Genomic DNA, 20,165 nt, shown 5'->3' with positions numbered 1-20,165 from the left:
CATATACAGAGATAGCTCTGATAGAAAGTGCCCCCGTGCAAATCCGATTTGCTCCCTCTCCATGCGCGATACGAATAAGTGCTGCACTATATCACCGACCCTCAACCACCAAACACTTTCTTCTTCCTAGGTGCAAGTTCATCCGTTATTGTTCCTGGTTTTTCACCATTTCAAATGACGCCCTCGTCCCAGAGAGCAAAAAAATGTCGGGAATAGTTATTCTTTAGGAACACAACTTCAGAGATTGCAATTTGATGTTATTGCTCATAGTGACACTGAGTAAGGAAAAAAAGTTAGAGGAAACATATCCTCTCTCATAGTAGCTACAGTGCTAAATATGTTTATATCAGATAGCTGAGTACCAATACACGTGCATATGAGAGAAAAGCTAAATGCCCAAATTCGCCTCGGATCTGTGTTGAATTACAGGGCATAACCTCCAAATTCAAACCGAGCCCTTCAGCAAGCGTCATTATCGTCTTCAATGATAGATAGTCTGGAGCTCCGATGCCTTATGTGAAGAGGTAAACTAAACATTATTAACTTCTGGCCTATTTTAGATATCATACATCAATATCTCACACACAATTCACGCTCTGAAGCATTGTTAAAAGAACAAAACATCTGCGAATATTAGAGAGTCAACATCTATCTGAGGTCTTCCTGAATGGAGCTAATTGATTCGGAATATTCAAAAACTCGAAATCTTTACGAGCCAATACTTTTCAGAATGTGATTGACACCCCGTAAGACCTGCAACGGTCGACTATTAACTATCAAGCCACTGTGGTCTCGCTCGTGAGTGCAATGAGGTCCTCTCCGCAGTGTTCCCGAGGACCAGGGCTTGGCTCCCCCTGCACCACAGAAGCGTCACCGAGAACTGACTCACCACACCTAGCTCATAGAGACTCTATGATTTCCGGGAATTTCCCAGAGCGTCCTGTTGGATAGTCTAAGTCTACCTCGCTTTGGAGCACTTCTCCACACAGTATGCGTCTGAGCAAACATTAACATCAGTGCATACAACACCCAGCCCAAACATTAATAATATAACAAGACATACAAGCAAAAGGAAACTCAAAGCAGTATTGAGTGAAGTCTTTAATTTCTCGTCCTTCAGTTTGATGTGATGCAAAGGCCATTGGGTGGATGCATAAATATTCAATTGAATCTTATCTCCGCTACAGAGAAAAGAAGCCATTCAACGGACACCAAATGCTCGCGACATTCAATTCCTGGTCTCTATAACACATATGCTGTGCTGCACCGAAGGAGAGATCGGAAGGTATTTCGACGAGTCCGTAGAAGAATAAGAAAGCATCACCCCACACCTTTGAGGCATCAGATTAAACCCAAGTACATCACATTAGCAGTTAAAAATTTAAAAGATACTGGTATATAACCACTACACAGCCCTGCTGAATAGTAAAGAGACTATGTTCTCAGGGACGCCATCCTCTGTAGAATATGGTGGGAGTTTATTCAAGAGAGAAAAACGCAGCTGACGGTTACTGAGCATTGTAGGAAGTTCCAACAAGGGCTGGTATGCGCGTGAGCAAAAGCACACTGTGTGACTGCTGCCTAATTGGTTTCAGAAGCCACAGACAAAAGTCTTTTGAGATATAAGATTTGAACCTTGTGGAAGGCTCAGATGAATATGCGAATCAATAAACATAGCAGAAGCGAGATCGTAGGATATGGGTCCCAAGTATAGGCACCATGAGCAACAGGCAGCTCGATGCCTTCGAGGGCACATCAGAGACATGTAAGACTAATAGTGGAAAATCGATATCTTAAATGCGTGGCAAACTCTCTATATAAGACAGCAATGTCTATGCTACGACGATAAGACTGACTAGTATACATTTAACCTATGGAGTCATAATCACTAGGCTCAGTGGAGGACCGAAGAGTTCAGGAATACAAACTCGTAAATGTCACACGAGTTACATTGATGAGAGTGATAAGATGACGATTTTACTGCTTCTGCGCAAGTAATAGACGCTTAATAGACCAACTGTAGGAATCGAGCAATCGAGAGCCTCAAGAAAGTGATGTCTAAATATAGTAGGAATAGAGCCAAAGCTCTAGCGACTGTTTCTTATATCTTGCACACAAAGTAACTCCCTATAGCGTGCGTGAGAGAAGAAGTAGTTAAAAGAAAGAAAAATTCATCACAAGGAAACAAGAAACATTTATGCGCTGACCAGAGAAATACAAGGCTTAGCAGGACAGAAATAGATTTATATAAACTAGAGAAGGCAGACGCTGCAAAAGCAGAGTGGTCAGTGGTGTCAGTGTTACAGACAAGTGGAATAAGGTCAAGGTTAACCACCATCCTCTGGCACCCGGAGTGCAAGCCAGCTGGAAGTGCTCTGTCTGCGGCACTCACATTGTTGGTAAAGAGCTCCAGTACGAAAGTGGCCACACTGCCATTGATGCCGATGAAGAGGTTCACACTGGTGAGGACCACGTAGGCAGTGCTGGGGATCTTGAACACGAAGGAGGCTGGGTACATGAGAGGTGTGATCGACCACCTGGGAAGGCACAAACGCAAACATCCATTGGAGTCTTCTGCCCTTCCTCGAGCAGTGGGTACCATATGCCCTGCCCACCGGGAGAACCCTCCACCCACAGCTGTCTTACCCATACAGCAAAAGCAAAAGGGCTAGGACAGGCAGGTTGGTGGAGGACACATAGGACTTCTGCTGGAAGCAGATGAAGATGATAATGACCAGTGTAGCAGGAACCACATAATTGCACTAGAAGAGAAAAGAAGAAAATAAAGTTGACCCCCTAACACACATTCTAAACCTTCACCATCATGGGACAAGAAAGGACAAATAAACATGTTGGAGAGTAACTCTGAATTAATGAAGCCACATAAACTATTAATCAAAATTCTGGACAATACAGTTTGACAAGCATTTTACCCTTGGCTGATTTTATAAACTGCATGCCCTTTCTGTCTTTCCTACAGCTAAGCCAAGGTGTCACGCTCAGTAAACTTACTGAAGGATGGATTCTCAGGCAGAGTCATTTCAATTTCACAGGAGGCAAATGAGCCTCCATTATTCTACCCAGAGATGATTGTGTCTGTTTCATCATTAATGCTGTATTATGGTCTGCCCAAGTTCAATCTCACATGTAATCTATTTGTGAGATAAGCACTCATAACATGAATGTCAAAATTGTTTCATCACACTGAGAATAATTTTACAGTCTGTCCTGACAGTGCTTCAAGCATTAAAATGAAGAAATAAAGACTTGACCCAGGGACAATTATGAAAATTCATAGCTGACAGAGAGAAAGAGAAATGGGGGGGGCACATGCACAGAAGTGATGGTGGGTTGGCAGATAACAGAGGAATGGCAGCTTCAGACCGCCCCAGTCCCATCCTACTCAATGTGTTCATCAACAACTCAAATAAGACACGCTTGCAGCGGATTCCGGGATCTCAGGCGGGAAGGACAGAAAATACATGAGAGCACAAGTGATGTCCCTGAGGTCAAGGACTTGCTCTTTCATCTCTGAATGACCTCTGCCTGGCACAGCCAGACACCTTCAGACATGCAGTAAGCACTCGGTGTATTTTAAATGAAGGAACTGCTGGATCAAGAGAAAGCAAATGAATGCTGACAAGATGCAGTCTAACAGCAGTTACAAAAATGCTCAAGTTCAAAACAGTCGACTCTGTGCATCAGCATAGAATGAACAAGACCCCAATTAACAATAATTCAGACAAAATAGGTTTCAGTTTGTTACCAAGTTGAAATAAGTCAGTGCTACTTCTAAGTGCCATACCCTGAGCTACAGTGAAAACTATGATATAAAGATTAGCTTTCTCTAGCCTTGTAACCATTCAGACCATGGCCGGAACAAAGGTTAATTCTGGGACTGCCTTTTCAAAAGGAATATTAATAACTGGAGCATGGCCATGGAAGGGCAATCAGATCAGAAGAGTGACAGGTCTCAGAAACCTGGTGTAATTAGCATATGCAATCTCATTATCTCCATCATCATCACTCACATCTGTACAGCATCTTAGAGACCGTGTGTATTCTCATGTATCATCTCGTCTGCGAGAAGTGTTTGTTAAATGAGAGTGGCCTTTAAACGTCTGAGGAAATGTGGGTTGGGAAAAGAATTAGATCTGCTTTGGGTAGCTTAAAATTAATAAAGGCTATAGGGGAATATAGCTCAAGCTCGTTAACCAATCACTGGAACTTCAGAGTCCTATGAAGTCCTTCATATTGATCCAAACAAAAACAATACAGTATAGCCAATGCAAAAATACACTGCGATGGACGGACAAGATGCTGACACACTGGGGAGTTTTCAGTGGCAAGTGGCTTCCTACTAAGGAAAAAAAAAACCACCCTACTCTAAGTTAAAACCTTAGGTAAGTTAGAGGCACTGGCTTAGGGGTTTTAATACAGTTCTTTCAGTTCTATTCTCATTTTTAGAGTGTGCTGACTAGTCTTCTGTCAACTTGACACAAGCCAGAGTCATCTGAAAGGAGGAAACCTCAATTGATAAAATGCCTGTAGATGTAACAGTCTTATTAAAAAACAGTATCACCACAAATGCCCCCATAAGACCTGGCTGTAGGGCATTTTCTTAATTAGTGATTGATAAGGGAGGGTCCAGGCCATTGTGGGTGGGGCCATCCCTGGGCTTGTGGTCCTGGGTTCTATAAGAAAGCAGGTTGAGCAAGCCAGGGGGCAGTAAGCCAGTAAGCAGCATTCCTCCACGGCCTCTGCATCAGCCCCTGCCTCCAGATTCTAGCCCTATTTGAGTTCCTGTCCTGACTTCCTTTGATGGTGAACTGTGATGTGGAAGTGTAAGCCAAATAAACCCTTTTCCCCCCAAGTTGCTTTGATCATGGTGTTTCATCAGCAATAGTAACCCTAAGATAAAGGGTTATTTTTATATATGTGAATATCTGCATATATGTGTGCAGATGGCCACAGAGACCAGAACAGGGTGTCAAATCTTCTGGAGCCCAATGTGGTGCAGGGAAGTAAACTCAGGTTCTCTGCAAGAGCACAAATGCTCTTTTTGTGTGTGTGAGAGAGAGTTTTCACATAAGAAATGTGAGGTGATAGTTGGTAGTGACTGGAGTCACAGTGGTCAGATGGTCCCATGATGTGCAATTTGTTTTATATATTTGTTATCCTGGAAGCATTCTTCTGCTTCTCCCTTGTCCTATTTTATATTATTTTAGACTAAATGGGGCACTTCCTGGTGTTAGTGACAGGGTATTTTCTTCACCCTCCAGGAGTCTACAGTCCCCATTGAGATTCAGACAGAGACAGACAGCCCTGTGTCCTCACCATATCCCACACAAAATTGGAGAGCCAGTAGATGACAGGCTTCACCCCGCTGATGAACTGCAGGTGCTTCGCTTTGCTGACCCGCTCCTGGATCAGGAACACAACAAAGCTGGCTGGGACAAAGGACATCGCAAAGATGACACAAATAGACACAAGGACGTCGACAGATGTGGTCATCCTAGAAGAAAAGAGGCAGTAAAGATCAGAGGAACCTTTGATGCAGCTGGGGACATGGTCAACAATTAGACATAAACATAGCCAATGCGCGGCGAGACAAACGCATGTTCAGCAAACGTTCTGTCTCAGGGTTCCCTCTAATTACATTCAAGTGACATTTAAAAAAAAACAACAATTCAAATGTAAAACTTGTTTCCATAATGTTAAAATGAGTCTACTCCCATAATGAAACTACAGAACAAAATATGGGCGTGGTCTAATGGTATTCACTTCTCTCCAGTTTCTAACCTTACAGAAGTGAGTTGAAAACTTCCATATACAGAAGTTAGTGTGGCTTGAGAAGTATTTCAAAAGAGCAAGCAATCTTATTAGGAAGCTACTCATACAAGATAGTCATATGGCTCTAAGTGAGTGGAAAACAATTGGATGCATATATCAGACTACACATATAAAAAGTCATATCTATCAGTCTAACATACAGAAAGCCCATTGTACAGAGTCTTGTAAAGATTAGTATTCTGCAGTAGTTATACAGTAATGTACCATTAACATTACACTAACACACTACAGTAGTTATACAATAATGTACCATTAATATTACATTAATACTCTTCCGTAGTTACACAGTAATGTACCACTCCCCACTTATGAGAGGGGAATGTAATGTGCTGACTGCCAACTCTGTCCTAGGCGCTGGCTTTAGCAACTTATACAAATTACCTCATTTAATATTACATCCTAGAAAGCTTAGCACCAAATTCAAATCCAGATTCATTCACTCCAAAGTATCTACTGACCTCCAAATTCATGCACATGTACAGGAGCATACCTATGCATTTATGTGTGCCACTCTAACACACACATTTCAGGACATAAACCATTAAATGCATGTTTCACTGAATTAAAAAAAACTAATTTTCAAGCAAATGAAATATTAATGAGTTAATTACTTTAGGACTGTATTAACAATGTTTAATTCAGTTTATGTGTGTTCACCAAATATCATAATTTTCACAGCTCTGATCTTCCTTCCTCAAGTCAAGAAAGACTGCCAGATGATCTGTAAAGCAATCATTTTCCGCCCAGACTCTGGATCGACCCAGGCTTACCCAATACAATTATCTCCAGCTGTTACAACCAGCTTTCTTCTGGTGCCTTCACACCCCTACCACCTCCACACCCAGCCATTTAGACACGAGATGCACTTACAGGGCCACCTCTGAGAGCTGCTGCTTGGTGAGATTCAGGGGATGGTTGAAAGCAGTAATCCCATACTGGCTTGGATTCTCTCCCTTCTGTAGGTTGGCCCGGAGAATGGCGTTGTTGATGACATTCAGGAAAGAGCTGATAGCGTGCCAGCCCTTGTTATTGAACCACACCTGAAGGAAAACAGACCAACTTCAAGGTAATACTGCCAAGCCATGCTCCCAGAAGTGAGAGCATGTACGTAAAACATGCACAGAAACTGTGGGCAGGAATTCCAGGTAGTCATATCAAACAAAAAAACATTACAGACATAAGGATCCACTGACCACTGGCCATGGGACCGGCACTATATGAAGACCTTACACTTTCAACCAGTTACCCACATGCTGTTAGAGATCGCATGGTTACTGTCTGCCTGCTAACTAGGAAACTGACACTTAAACAGGTTAAGTAGCTTAAGGCACAGATCATATCAGTTCACATGTTAAGTTTGGGGGCAAAAAAAAATTCTCTTAATCACTATACAGTATCATTTCCCTAGTAAGGTTAACAGTTTGCTCTTTTCTGCCAGGAATGTCCTTAGCAACTTGACCATGAGACTTCAAGGGACAGAGGACTATTGCTTAGTAAGAAGCTAGCAGAACACAGGCCAGAGCGTACCTTGACATTGTTTTTGGTATCCAGTCCTGTCATGAACCTTCCCAAACTGCTGAGAAACCGATCTGCAGAACTGTCCTGTAAACAACAGAATCCTGCCTCAGTGGTGTTTGTTTGCACAGATAAGGGGCTATAGTAAGCAATCAGGCAGCCATATGTAAACCAAGACCATCACCACTTCATTCACTGAAATTACATCTAAAGTCGCTGTATACATGATTCCTGAGAACCACGTAACCAGAATCCACAGCACTAGAGTTGCCATGGTGCCACATCATAAAAGAATCACCAAAAAAAAAAAAAAAAAATCCCATAACTTAAACCTCCAAGATTCTGGGGCTGGAGAGATGCAGAGATGGATCAGAGGTTAAGCCATCTGTTCTTCGAGAGGACTCAGGTTCAATTCTCAGCACCCAAGTGGGGGCTCACAACCATCTGTAACACCAGTCCCAAGGGAGCCAATGCCCTCTTCTGGACTCTGTGGGCACCAGGCATACACGTGGCACAAACACATGCATGCAAGTAAACCACCCATACACATAAGTAAAAATAAGGTATTAAATTTTCAAGATTCTTCAGTCTCTCAGCATCATCCCAGAACTAAAACCCACAGTACATGCAGATGCATCCTAGGGCTTAAAGGAAAGCTGCATATTTGTGGTGGTTTAAAAAAAGATGGCCCCCAAATGGAGTGGCACTTTTAGGAGGTGTGGCCTTTTTGGAGTAGGTGTGGTCTTGTTAGAAGTATGTCACTGTAGATGCGGCTTTGAGGTCTCATATAAGCTCAAGCCACACCAAATGAGACAGACCACTTCCTGTTGCCTGCTACCCAAGATGTAGGACTCTCAGCTACTTCTCCAGCACCATGTCTGCCTGCATGCCAACCATGCTGCACCATGATGATAATAGACTAAACTCTGAAAATGTAAGCCACCCCAATTAAATGTTTTTCCTTTATAAGAAGTGCTGTGGTCATAGTGTCTCTTCACAACAATAGAAATCCTAACTAAGACAGTACTGTAGGCCTAGCACTACTATCCAAGACCCCAGAATCCATGTCACCTGACCAATTCATCTGTCACTTCAACTTGGGAAACCTGAGATAGAGAGAAATGAATGTGGGCTTAGTGGGTCTTGAAGACCAGCCCACTAGCCTAAAAAGTAAATTAATTCATTTTTCCTATTTCCAGTTTAGTCAATCAATGACTGTTTTAGAAAAGTGTCTGAAACCCAACTCATTTACCCACTGCCTAACTTCATGAACACGGCTGTTGTAAGGGTTTTTAATCTCTTCAGTTCATGTTTGACCTACACTTTCAGAAGTGTGTGCATATGTGTATATGTGCGTGTTTGTGTTTGGTACGAGTCATCTGGTCTATCTGAAACTGCTTTGTATACAAACATGTTCAGAACACTGAGTCCCTGCCACTACTCCCTCGTCCCAGCAGTTCCAGTCCCATTTTTCTGACATGTCTCAGGATGGATGCTGTACCTTGGTCAGCTTCAAGAGTTTCTTCACTTGTTTGATAGCATCATTTACTTCTTGACTCGGAGGAAGTGCTTGAGAATTACTGACGCCCAGGGAAAATCCACCATATCTAAAAGAAAGGCTTGCCATTAAAACTCAGGTACTGAGCCCAAGCTGATACTCAGCAGCAGACACCACAGCACACAAGGTTCTTATTCAAACTAGGATCAAAGTTTGGCTAAGGACAGTAACATGTTGCCTCCTTTTGTGAAATGTAGCCATCTTAATTCTCAAGACTGCTGCCCAGCAGGGAGAGCCTGGAGCTAATGACACAGAGTAAGGCATCCACGTTACACACAGGACGTCAAGGCTAGTGGTGACAGGCACAGTCTTGAAAGCCAAGTAGGGACTACAGACAGGCCTTGTCTTCCCCAGCATGGGAACCACCATGTGGGTCTGTGACAGCTCTGCCCAGGGTTTCAGGGGCTCTGAACCCCGGAGAAAAGGCAGAGAGGAAAACTGGAACTCAAGAACAGAGCCTTTGAGGTCTCTTGAGCAGCCACACGGGCTACTCATTTTCCCACACTGCAAGCTGACTTTAAGAATGCTTCCTTCCCCACTCTCACATGCTCCTTCAAAATTCAGAGGGGGAGGGGATATAGGTGGAAATACACTGGAAATAAATGGTTTGGATGCCTTTCATTTCCTCTGAGACCTTGAGTCATATGAAAGGCCTGAACAGTTTTTCCCTGAGTTCCTAGGCACCGTTGGGGATGTGTTTGAGGAAAATACAGCTAGGACAGGTTTTCCCCCATGACATTTTCCTTTCTTAAGTCTCTAGAGGACTGCAAGATTTCTGAATCTCCTTAAGGAAATCACTATGTCAGATATTTCAGAGGCTTCCGGAGGGATGTACCATGAATAGTGCACTACCCAAATCCCACAGTGAGTCTACTACAACTCTGGCTGTAGCCTCTGCGTTCCACAGCCTGCAGCACCTTGTACCCTGCCCCCACGGTGACATAACACCAAGAGTGTGCCCAGGGCAAACCGTCCCCAAACCTACAACTTTGTCTTGATCCAAGATTCCTACATCAAAATCATTCTCCTGAGACTCAAGCTGACAGGGAAAATGGAAAGAAGGGATCAACTTACCGGAACTCATTCACCCAGATCTTGTTCTTTAAGCTGCAGAAAGAAAAGACAAACCAAAAATCAGGTCCAGAAAGCGCAGGTCATATTGATGATGCAAAGGTAATCAATTATCTGCCTGAGGACAAAGTACAGAGACTCGAGCAATCCTATGACCAGCGCTGGCATGTCACACCCCCGTAAGGAAGGCCACTCTCATCATGTCCTGTCGGCTGTCCCTGAAACCTTACTCACGTGAGAATCACACAGTAAATTAGCCAAATCTAAAATCCACCTTATAGGCAGGCATGGTGACACACGCCTTTAATCCCAGCATTCAGGAGGCAGAGGCAGGTGGATCTCTATGAGTTTGAGGTCAGCCTGGTCTACACAGAGAGTCGCAGGCCAGCCAGGACTACATAGTGAAACCCTGCCTAAAATTAATTAATTAATTAATTTCAATTGTAAATCCCAGGTGGAAAGTTGACAGCTCTGGGAAAAGCATGGTCTACTCACATTCTAGCACACCCTTGTCATTTAAAGTCACTTCAGGCAGGGACATGCCACCTGACACATTGATAGGAAGAGAACACATTTTCTGAGCACTGACTAAACACTGGGCACTGTGCCGTCATACCCCAGGCATCTACCAGTCTCTTTAAAGGCTCCATAGGCAAGAAGAGCTACTGTGCCCACCCTGACCTTGCTTCAGAACACCCCGTGTTTATGGAGCGACCCAGGAGAGAGGACCTAAAGTTTTTTGCTTACGTCATTTCACTTAGCTCTCCCAACAGTTAAGAATACGACACTCATATCACATTTTACATAAGCTAAGACTTCACAAGACTCATGGGCTGAACCCGGTCAGGCAGCTACTGAGGGTCAGGATTCAAATCTGAGTGGACATTCATCATTTACTTTCTTTCTAGAGCAGCAGCCTCCTCCCTCTCAGTTGAACTTTTAAGGGTCACAACACCCCACATCATCTTGTCTCGGTGATGTCATGTGCTAACTTTCCCACAGAAACCCCATCTTCCATTCCCCACCACTCAAGTCTGTATCCCTAGCCTTTGATTTCTCTACTCAGCGATGGTAGGGAGCAAGCCGGGTTTCAACGGGAGATACCTTTTCGCTATGATCTGCACATACGTCTTCACCAGGTAATCGGAAATGTTTCTTCCCGTCAGGTTCTGAAGGATGTCTGCTGTGTTCTGTTTTCTCTGCCATCACATAGAAACCAAGCTCATGTGGCTTTACAGACAAGAACCAGGGCAGCAAACAGACGACAAAAACAGGGACCCTGGGACCCAGGCAAGAGACTTAGCCACCCACCACCGAGACCTGGTCCACGTTGCCATCAGCCCCTGTCAAGCCAAGAGTACCCCCAGGAAGTATTCTGGATATCGGGGTGGGACTCCCCACATCACCAGAATATTTAGGAAACAGCATGACAAACTGCCCAGTGAATTCTTTTGTACTTTGGAGCTATGTTGGTGACTGGATCAGGTGATTTTAGGGTGGCAAGCAAGAGTTCTTTTAAGTTTGTACACCCACTAAAAATCACCTATCCCTACCCTCCAACCTAGATTCTGATGAAATAGCAGGGAGATATCATATTGACCTGAAAATTTCAGGTTAAAAAAAACAAAAAAAAAAAAAAAAAAAAAAAAAAAAAAAAAAAAACTGGCCCAAGGAGGAAACACAGCCACCAGCTCGGCTGAGGCAGAAGCAGGGGAGGAAGCTGGCCCTGTGAGGGCGGTGTGGCAGACACGGGCACAGTGTAGTTCAGACCCCTCTCTCACAGCCCACTCACGTTTCTCAAGTAAGATCAAGGCTGAAATAACCCTAGCATCACACCTCACTCATTCCTGCTGCCCCACAGATGCTCCCAGCCCCACCCCGAGCCACTTCTCAGTCACCCCGACGGAGACTCACCTGAGGAGGCGGCAGCCCCCCGGCCCCCGGGGGACACACAGGGAGCATCTTCTTGATTTTGTCACTGCTGCACTGGCAGGCAGGTGAGGGGTTCTTCATCGTCCAGTTCCCATTTTGAAAGAGGTCCACGATGGTCTGGGGAACTGGGGCAGTGGTCCAGTCCTCCTCCCCCACCAAGCAAGGGGTATCTCTGTAAAAGGAGACACCAAGGTTGTAGGCTCCCCTGCAAGGGGCCTGAGTTGCCCTGATGCCTTGAGAGCACAGGTTTGCTCTTTAGTAAGGGCCCATGTGCCCAGCCCTGCCATCTGAAACAAGACCACGACTTCATTATATTTGCTCTCATGGCAGCCTGGGAAGCCAAGGAGCAACAGAAGGCTCGGGCAATACAACATCAACAGGCACCAGATGCTCACTGAGTGAGCTCTGTTCAACCCAGCTGACCAACATCTGTTGGTACAGCACACGTGATGCGTCCACTATGAGCCACACAGAGTTCTGCATCTTTGAGAGTCTGGTGTAAGCAATCCAAACTCTTTGCTTTCACAGATTCTGCAAGACCAGAAAGTATTGGACAACAAATCAAGAAATCCAGTTTTACACAGCCCCCGATAAAGCAAAAACAACAGGAGAGGATGTGAAGAAAACATATCATTGATGCTAAAGATACAACGTCAGCCAAAACACAAACAATAAGCTAGTTACAGAATTGGGGTGACGAGCTGGCGAGATGGCTCAGTAGGTACAGGTACCTACAGCCAAACCTGAGTTCAATCCGTAGGCCCCATGTGGTAGAAAGAAAGGACCAACTCCCACAAGTTACACTCTGACCTCTACCCATGTTACCATGGCATGCATGCAGACACTAAAATAAATAAATGTAATTTAAAAAGAATTGGGGAGAATGAACACTCCATGCAGAAGCAGTGGGAAGTCGGGTACAAAGGCCCTGTGAAGAAATGAGTCTATTGGACATAGATGATGAACAACAGGAAGATGGTGTGAGGAGATATGTAAGACAGGCTGATGGATGAATGAGGAGGGAGGGAGGCAGGAGCCATGTGACAGGGATAGGTAGGAGCTTGAATTTGATGTTCAGCATGCTGGAATCGTGTAGAGAATGGCAAAATCCAATTTATGTTCTACAATGAGTAGGGCATTGGGCTGAGTGGAGTAGGAATGCTCGATGGATGGGCAGTGAGGTTGGCTACAAGCATCCTCAGAGACAAGGCAAGGCCCTAATCTCTGCCTAGAGCACTGAATTGTTTGGCGCGCATCACCAGTCTCTTGCATCTCAGGGTTCATTTTTTCCTACTGGTAAAATAAGGGTATAAAAGGACTTGTCATTTCTAGTCTTTCTTCTAGATTTCCAATTTTCAAGATTCTACAATTTAAAATAGAGTTACAATCTATCTCGTGTGTGTGTGTGTGTGTGTGTGTGTGTGTGTGTGTGTGTGTGTGTGTATACACACGTGTATGTTTATAAATATGCCCACAAGTGAACAGTTTTTCCAAATGATTTATCATTTCCTCTTTTAGGATTCTTAACTACGACATCTATCAGCTCACACAAAAGACCATTGAAAAAGCATTCTACTCAGATCTCCTTCCGTCCTAACACTTTCCAAAAACCTAAAATTTAAATTTCAGTGTGAGCTGGCAGGGTGAAGCCCTTTCTTTCAGACTGCTTCAGAGAGTCTACGGTGCTCAGACAGGACACCAACCCTCTGATGCCATGGACATTTCTTTTATCTCTGTAGGCCAGCTGTCTGATCAATTCTCTCTCCTACAGATACAGCCTTTGCTGGAATCAATTCATGAATCCACACAGTGGTTCAGTTTACCAGCCAAGGATCCAGCTAACCACATCATTACCTCACCTCATCCTTTCTTCCAACAAAACCTTCACATAGAATCCCAAAGGTATTGTGAAGTCAAGAAGAATCTGTGGCCTTCTCCACCCTTAGCATCTTTTTAGTTGTAACCAATACTGGCTGCCGGGTTTACCAGTCAGTCAGAACTAACTATGAAGTACCAAGACTATTTAGTAACTATCTGCTATGGTTTGAGTCTTCGATGTCTTCCAAAGGCTCATATGCTATAAACGCTTGGCCCTCAGATTGTGGTGCTATTGGAAGTTGGCAGAGCCTTTAAGTCACAGGACCCAAAGGAAAGAAGTGAGGTCATTGGGAAGACATATTAAAAGGAAAGATTGGGGCCCAGCCCTTCCTTCCCTCCTTTTGCTTCCTGGCTTGGTTTCTATGATGTGAGCAGCTGTGTGTCACACACATTGCCCACCATGATGCTCTATCCCACCAGAGCCCTCCAAAGGCCCCAAAACAACATAGCCAAGCAACCATGGACTAAAAACTCTGAACCCACAAATCATCAATAAATCTTTGCTCCTTTGAAGTTGGTTTCCTCATGACAGAACACTGTCTCACATATCATCTAACACTGTGGGGTTTGACTGAGAATGACCCCATGGGCTCTCGTGTTTGAATATTTGATTCCCCAATTGGCAGAACTATTTGGGAAGGATTAGGAGGTGTGGCCTTGCTGGAGGAGGTGTGTCACTGGGGGAGGGCTTTCAGATTTCAAAAGATTCATGCCATTCAAGACTCTGCTTCCTATTTGTGGAGGAGGATATGAACTCTCAACTGCTGCTCCTGCATACCCTTGCCTGCTTATAGCTCTCTTCACTACGGTGGTCATAAACTCCTCTATTCTTCTGGAACTGAAAGCTCCCCACCCCAAATCCCTTCCTTCTATAAGTTGCTTTAATCATGGAGTTTTACCACAGCAACAGGAAAGTCACTAAGACAAATACTAATTAAGAGCTGATAAATAACACAGAAACCATTCATCTGGAGATCTGCTGGGTACATATGTATACTATGTATACATAGCCATCATGTTCAGTGCTCTGACACAAGATTGCTAGCTTCCCCTTTGTGGTTTGGGATTCAAATTTCCTTTCTCTGGTTCTCTAGTACCTTACCAACTCTCCCGGATCCTTAGCTACCACTGTGTGTGGCTCTATGACCCCAGGCACAAATTCTGTTTGGCCCTGCAAACTTGAAGTTACCTCTACCAGCCCCAGCTCTCTCCCCATCACCTCTCCACTGGCTTCAACACAGCATCCTCACGACTTGCTTCTTCTGTGCACACAGCCAACTGGGCATACCACTGAGTTTATTTACCCACTATTCAAAACTTGTCCTGAACATCTGATAAAAATACGCAGCTGTACAAAAAGAAAGTGTCTGCTGTTATAAAAAAAAATCACTATGTCATCTTTTCAGGTTAAAGGGAAGAAACTGATAAGCAAAGCTATAAACTGCACACTCCGCCCGTCTACTCTGGTACTCAACTTTACCACAGTAGAAGAGTAAACAAATGTTGGTGATGATTTGTTATGAAGGATGTTAGGAGATTCTATTTGTTCCTAAGTTCTCAGGTTATTCCGTGGCTTTTAAAATAAAAATTAACGAAAAGGCAAAATGATGATGGTGACCATGCAGCAGGCAATAGCATGAGAAGGAAAACTAGGCCAGCTTGTGGCTCAAGTGTTACTCACGGGATTGGGTTTCCTTCCATACATCGGGTCCCAAAGCCTGGGTCTTTGGTTAGAGCATTCAGGAGTTCCTGGGTGCCTGTGTCCTCTGGAGCATCATTACTGCAGGTACATGAGAGACATCTAGATCAGTAGTCCATCCAATGAAGAATTTGAAAGTAGAAAAAATTTTCTACAGAAAAACCTCTACTAAGCACTTCTCAGGGAACAGGCTTTTAAAACTAAAACAAATAAAACACACAAGCCACCTGCAAGGAACTTCATACATATGACATCAGGGTAACATACGGTACCTCCAAGGAAGCATGTACAAAGAGGTTACATATGAATGTGTGTGTACACACACACACACACACACACACACACACACACACACACACACGCACTTCATTACTGATCAGTATTTCAAAACTACTTTGAAAATTATCCATTTGACACAAACAGCCAGGGCCTTGCAAAAACAGAAAGGTAAAATTTACTGATTATTTGCACGAACAATTAGAAAGTCCAAGAAATAATGGGTCTATGTCACAAACCCATGCCATGATCTATAGCTATGGGAAATACTAGGTCATTAACTAGAAAGGGATCAAACACACTTTTAACCATAGAAAATGAAAGTGAGCTAGAGAAAAAGAGACTAATTCATTATTTATATATGATACATACATATCGTACACACACCCACACACACCCCAGAAAGAGACGAGTGCCTTTTTAAACCCCTTTGAAACTTCCCTCTATACACAGACACTGTCCTCTACAGACCTACCAGTGCAGTAGAACTGAAGAAAACCCGTAGTAAACAAGGTCTAGAAAGTCCCTATCTTCTTGTTTTTTCAATAGGCTCACTATGGAGTAGGAAGCATCCTCGTCTAAAGATGCACACTTAGCTAATACCCTAAACTTGAAGGACTTAGTGATTACTGAGCTAAAACACATTTGGTCACTCCTGACAACAACAGTCTAACACACAGGATGAAATATGCAACACAGTTCCGCCTGTTTTCTCAGGAATCATTTACTACGTTCTTTGCTGCGTTTGTGGCTCTGTAGGAGCCTGGACCATCATGAGAAAATCCATCCCACTGTGGAACTGTGGACTCTGACTCCTCAGCTCTCGGTACAGCAAACACTGTGTGAACCTGTGTGTCTGTGTGAACCCGCCTCTGACCCGAGGCACAGAACACAAACACGTACCTGACAAATGTATACTGCTCATTATACATCCAGGGCTGTAGTTCCAGGCTGGGGTACTTGCCAAAGGGTGGCACGATCAGGCTGAACACCAGGGCAATGCAAACAAAGACAGCTGGCAGGACAATCTACAAACAGGCATTGGAGGGGGAGGGACCACAGGAAAATGGTTAGAAGTCTAAGGCCAAAACCCCTGAAAATCCAGCCAGCGCCCCCGACTAGTAACATAGGAATGAGGGGTACAGGCAAGGCCCATGGCTGAATTCTACCAATGTAATTTTGGCAGCGCTAGGTAAAGGAGCCTGAAAATGAATCCTTTTCCTCCCAAGGCATTTCCTGAAGCTGACAGCACAAAATTGAAGGCTATGGTCACTGAGTAAAGAGTCAGAGTGACTAAATGTTAAGCCCTACCCTTTGTGCCTCTAAAGACTGAGAAAAACCAGTCTGGGTCATAGACTCAGGTAGAAGGCTGAGAGAAACAGCCCTGGACCAGGCTACAGAAGACCTGAATCCTGGTTCTGTCTGTACTACAGGGGGTCCCATGTGACATCTGTAAATCTGAGGACTGAGAACAAGGAACCAACTCTATAGTAGTGCCTCCCCCACCAGAAGTAGTGGCAGCCACTGTCTCTCCTATGTGCATCATGAAAAAGCATACTTCTTTAAATCCTTCCTTGAAATTCCCCAAACTTTATATATCCTTCTTCTGAAAACAACTTAAGATCCAACCAAAAGATCTTTGCATTCATTTCTGAGAAATTTACCCTTTAAAACTCCAGTGATTTAATGGTAACCCTGGCTGTGAGGGTAGCTCAGTAGTAGGGAACTTTTCTAGTATGTGCACATTCCTGGACTCCATCCCCAGTGCCATAAGAAATCAAACGATAACTCTGGTTTTAGTATTCCTGGGTTTCAATACAGAAAATTATCACTGAATGAATAATTCCACTGGAAAGTACTGTAGTGAGAATTAGCCTATTTAATATCCTATTTCGTGGTTACTTTATGGTGTTATTATCACCATCCACAAATGAGAGCTTTATGAATCAGAGAAAAGTCAGCCAGTGATCAATGGAAATCCAGATCTGCAGTCTTTGAAACTCATGCTCTAAATTAGTGCTGCCAAGGTGGCCTGCGAGGAAAACTCTATGGACATGTTCTCTATAGTTCTTCATATTATAAAGTGAAAACAAATGTATTCCACTCCAACTGATCAAGTCACCATGCAAACAAACCATGGCATGCAGGATCTGTGTGCCAGCTCTATTCTTAGCACTCTGGTATCCTTCACAGCAGCTAGCCATAATTAAGGAAAAACACCGGATTTCTAATAGTAAGTGCACTGTCAAGTACATCTCAGCATAGCAGCTCTTGCGTTATGAGAGTCGAATTTGCCCAACCAGTTTTTCTCAACTGTATCACCTTTTATGGTCTCCTCTAAATGACCCCCCAGATCAAACTCCATTATAAATAAATTCATTTTATTCTGCTAACAATCACATATCAGGCCTCATTTCCAGATGAAGAAATTGAAGCTCAAGGAAATCACTGGCTGGCAGATGAACAAATAGCAAGAAGCAGAACTAGTATGGACACAGAGTTAATCTGGTCCCACTATCTACATCTCAGCCACAGTCCTACCCCACCTTCACTGGTCCAAGAGCCTGCAGTCCATGAAGGCAGACACCAGCACATCTCACCTGAGCAAAGAACCCCTTCCTGCTCCGTCTGGCTATCAGCAGCCTTTTCCACAAAAGGGCCACAAACTGTTGTTGTGTGAGTTTCCAGCCTTTCAGCTGGTAGGAGCCTTTGCCATCCATCCCACTGAGCAGGTCTGTCTCCCTGGATTCTGTGAGAGAAAATAAAGAGGGTCACCTACAACCTTACCTATATATGACTGATCTTGGCAACTAGAATTTGCAGCTTTCAGTGTATCACCAAAGAAAAGGGTTTCATGAAAAAGCCACATTTAAGAAGAAGTTCTAGCTCAACATTATAGTCCTCAACAAATATGTCCAGTCCTCATCTGAGGAGCACAGAAAAATGAAGGTGCCTTGAGGCAAGCAAAGATATGCTCACAAATAACAGAGTGGCAAGCTCTTCTGATGGAACAGGTCATCATTTAATTCTTAAATTCGATGAAGTGGTCATGTAGACTGACACACACTGTAATTAGTCTCTTATCTTTTATATGCTTGATAAAAAGTGGACAAATTGAAAACATCCAAGTCTTGATAATGAAACATGAAATAAGAACAAAATGCCGGAACTATTTAGCCAGACAGGAGAACCAGGTAATTTCCTGCTCCTAAAAATTATTTATCCTTGTCTGAAACTAATGACTCCTGAGACACTTAGTCTACAAATTTGTTTCATTTCATCTCTATCTCAAACATATATGGACACAGTCATCCAAAGTATGTATGTTTAAGAACACAACCTCCCCTCTGATTCCTTCAAAATCAACTATCCATTCAGTAATTTTCATTCAATGACTCAAACACCCAAGGTGTGCAAGAAACTGGAACCCTACGGAAATGACAACGAGGAAATGGGCTCAGAGAATGGAGGCCATCTTCCCATACCCATCTGTGAAAATGTTCTATTGCATGCAGTGATGATGGTGGGCTTCTTCAGGTTTGACCAGACATGCCACATTGAAAAGGGGCTATCTCAGTTTTTTTTCCCCACTTTTCTTTGGATCCTGTTGGGATCTGTGATCCTAGCCAAGAGCCATCAAAGACATAGCCGAGAAACAGATAAAAGACAAATTCAAGTTCAAACAACAGAACAAAGATCTTGCCCGTTCGAACCTGGGTCTATGTCAGAGTCATTTGGATCAATAGCATCGTCTTCAGTAAACGGGCGCAGACAGCTCTGCTTGTCCCCGAAGGCCCGTCTGTTTCGTCTCGCTGGCAAAGTGCCATCTAGAGGGAAAAGGGAGGAACCCCACAGTTCGTTTCTGTGGAACACAACAAACCTTCCCACAGCAAACCCATACGCTGAGAACGAGACCGCACCAGACTGATGCCGAGGGAAGGGTGAAGACAGGGGACAGACAGCTTCAACACCCCGCAGAAAGCCTACCCCGAGAGTGTGCAGCTCACTATAAGCCGGGTTACCTGAGGTCTCCGCATCCACCCCACTCTCTTCAGCCACTTTGAGGAATATCTGAAAAATCAGAGCAGAAGACAATGTGAGCGCCTACTTCATGAAAGAACTTATCACTTCAGACCACATTAAGGAATCCCACATCAGGCCCTTAAGACAAAGAAGGTGGAGGTCACATTTATCAACAACAATTTTATCAGAGCCACTTCTGAGAGAAGCTGTCTAGGGCAGAAAACATGCCTTCGGGTGTGATAGCTCTCGATGCAGACAACTCTTCCCAAAATCAAACAATATTACATGACAGAAATTCGTTCTGAACCTATAGAGAATGAGGCACGTCACTTTTATCAGGTCTGTGGTCCCAGACCTCTG

General features: G+C 43.8%; 1 protein-coding gene across 1 annotated transcript in view; it reads right to left on the bottom strand.

The window, feature by feature from the left end:
• Nucleotides 1-776: 776 nt before the first annotated feature.
• Abca1 (ATP binding cassette subfamily A member 1) overlaps nucleotides 777-20,165 on the bottom strand; it is a 116,765-nt gene continuing 97,376 nt past the window's right edge. The window contains exons 26-40 of the mRNA XM_037203327.1: nucleotides 19,805-19,853; nucleotides 19,496-19,609; nucleotides 18,383-18,531; nucleotides 16,686-16,810; nucleotides 15,489-15,587; nucleotides 11,912-12,101; nucleotides 11,102-11,196; nucleotides 10,001-10,033; nucleotides 8,870-8,975; nucleotides 7,381-7,455; nucleotides 6,724-6,893; nucleotides 5,338-5,515; nucleotides 2,647-2,762; nucleotides 2,208-2,537; nucleotides 777-894 (exon numbers count right to left, since the gene is read on the bottom strand). Coding sequence (XP_037059222.1) covers nucleotides 777-894; nucleotides 2,208-2,537; nucleotides 2,647-2,762; nucleotides 5,338-5,515; nucleotides 6,724-6,893; nucleotides 7,381-7,455; nucleotides 8,870-8,975; nucleotides 10,001-10,033; nucleotides 11,102-11,196; nucleotides 11,912-12,101; nucleotides 15,489-15,587; nucleotides 16,686-16,810; nucleotides 18,383-18,531; nucleotides 19,496-19,609; nucleotides 19,805-19,853 — 1,947 coding nt within the window. The remainder of the gene's footprint in view (nucleotides 895-2,207; nucleotides 2,538-2,646; nucleotides 2,763-5,337; nucleotides 5,516-6,723; nucleotides 6,894-7,380; nucleotides 7,456-8,869; nucleotides 8,976-10,000; nucleotides 10,034-11,101; nucleotides 11,197-11,911; nucleotides 12,102-15,488; nucleotides 15,588-16,685; nucleotides 16,811-18,382; nucleotides 18,532-19,495; nucleotides 19,610-19,804; nucleotides 19,854-20,165) is intronic.

Source organism: Peromyscus leucopus, chromosome 2, assembly GCF_004664715.2.
Source record: "Peromyscus leucopus breed LL Stock chromosome 2, UCI_PerLeu_2.1, whole genome shotgun sequence".
Classification (NCBI taxonomy): domain Eukaryota; kingdom Metazoa; phylum Chordata; class Mammalia; order Rodentia; family Cricetidae; genus Peromyscus; species Peromyscus leucopus.
This window is presented reverse-complemented; position numbering and strand designations above follow the sequence as displayed.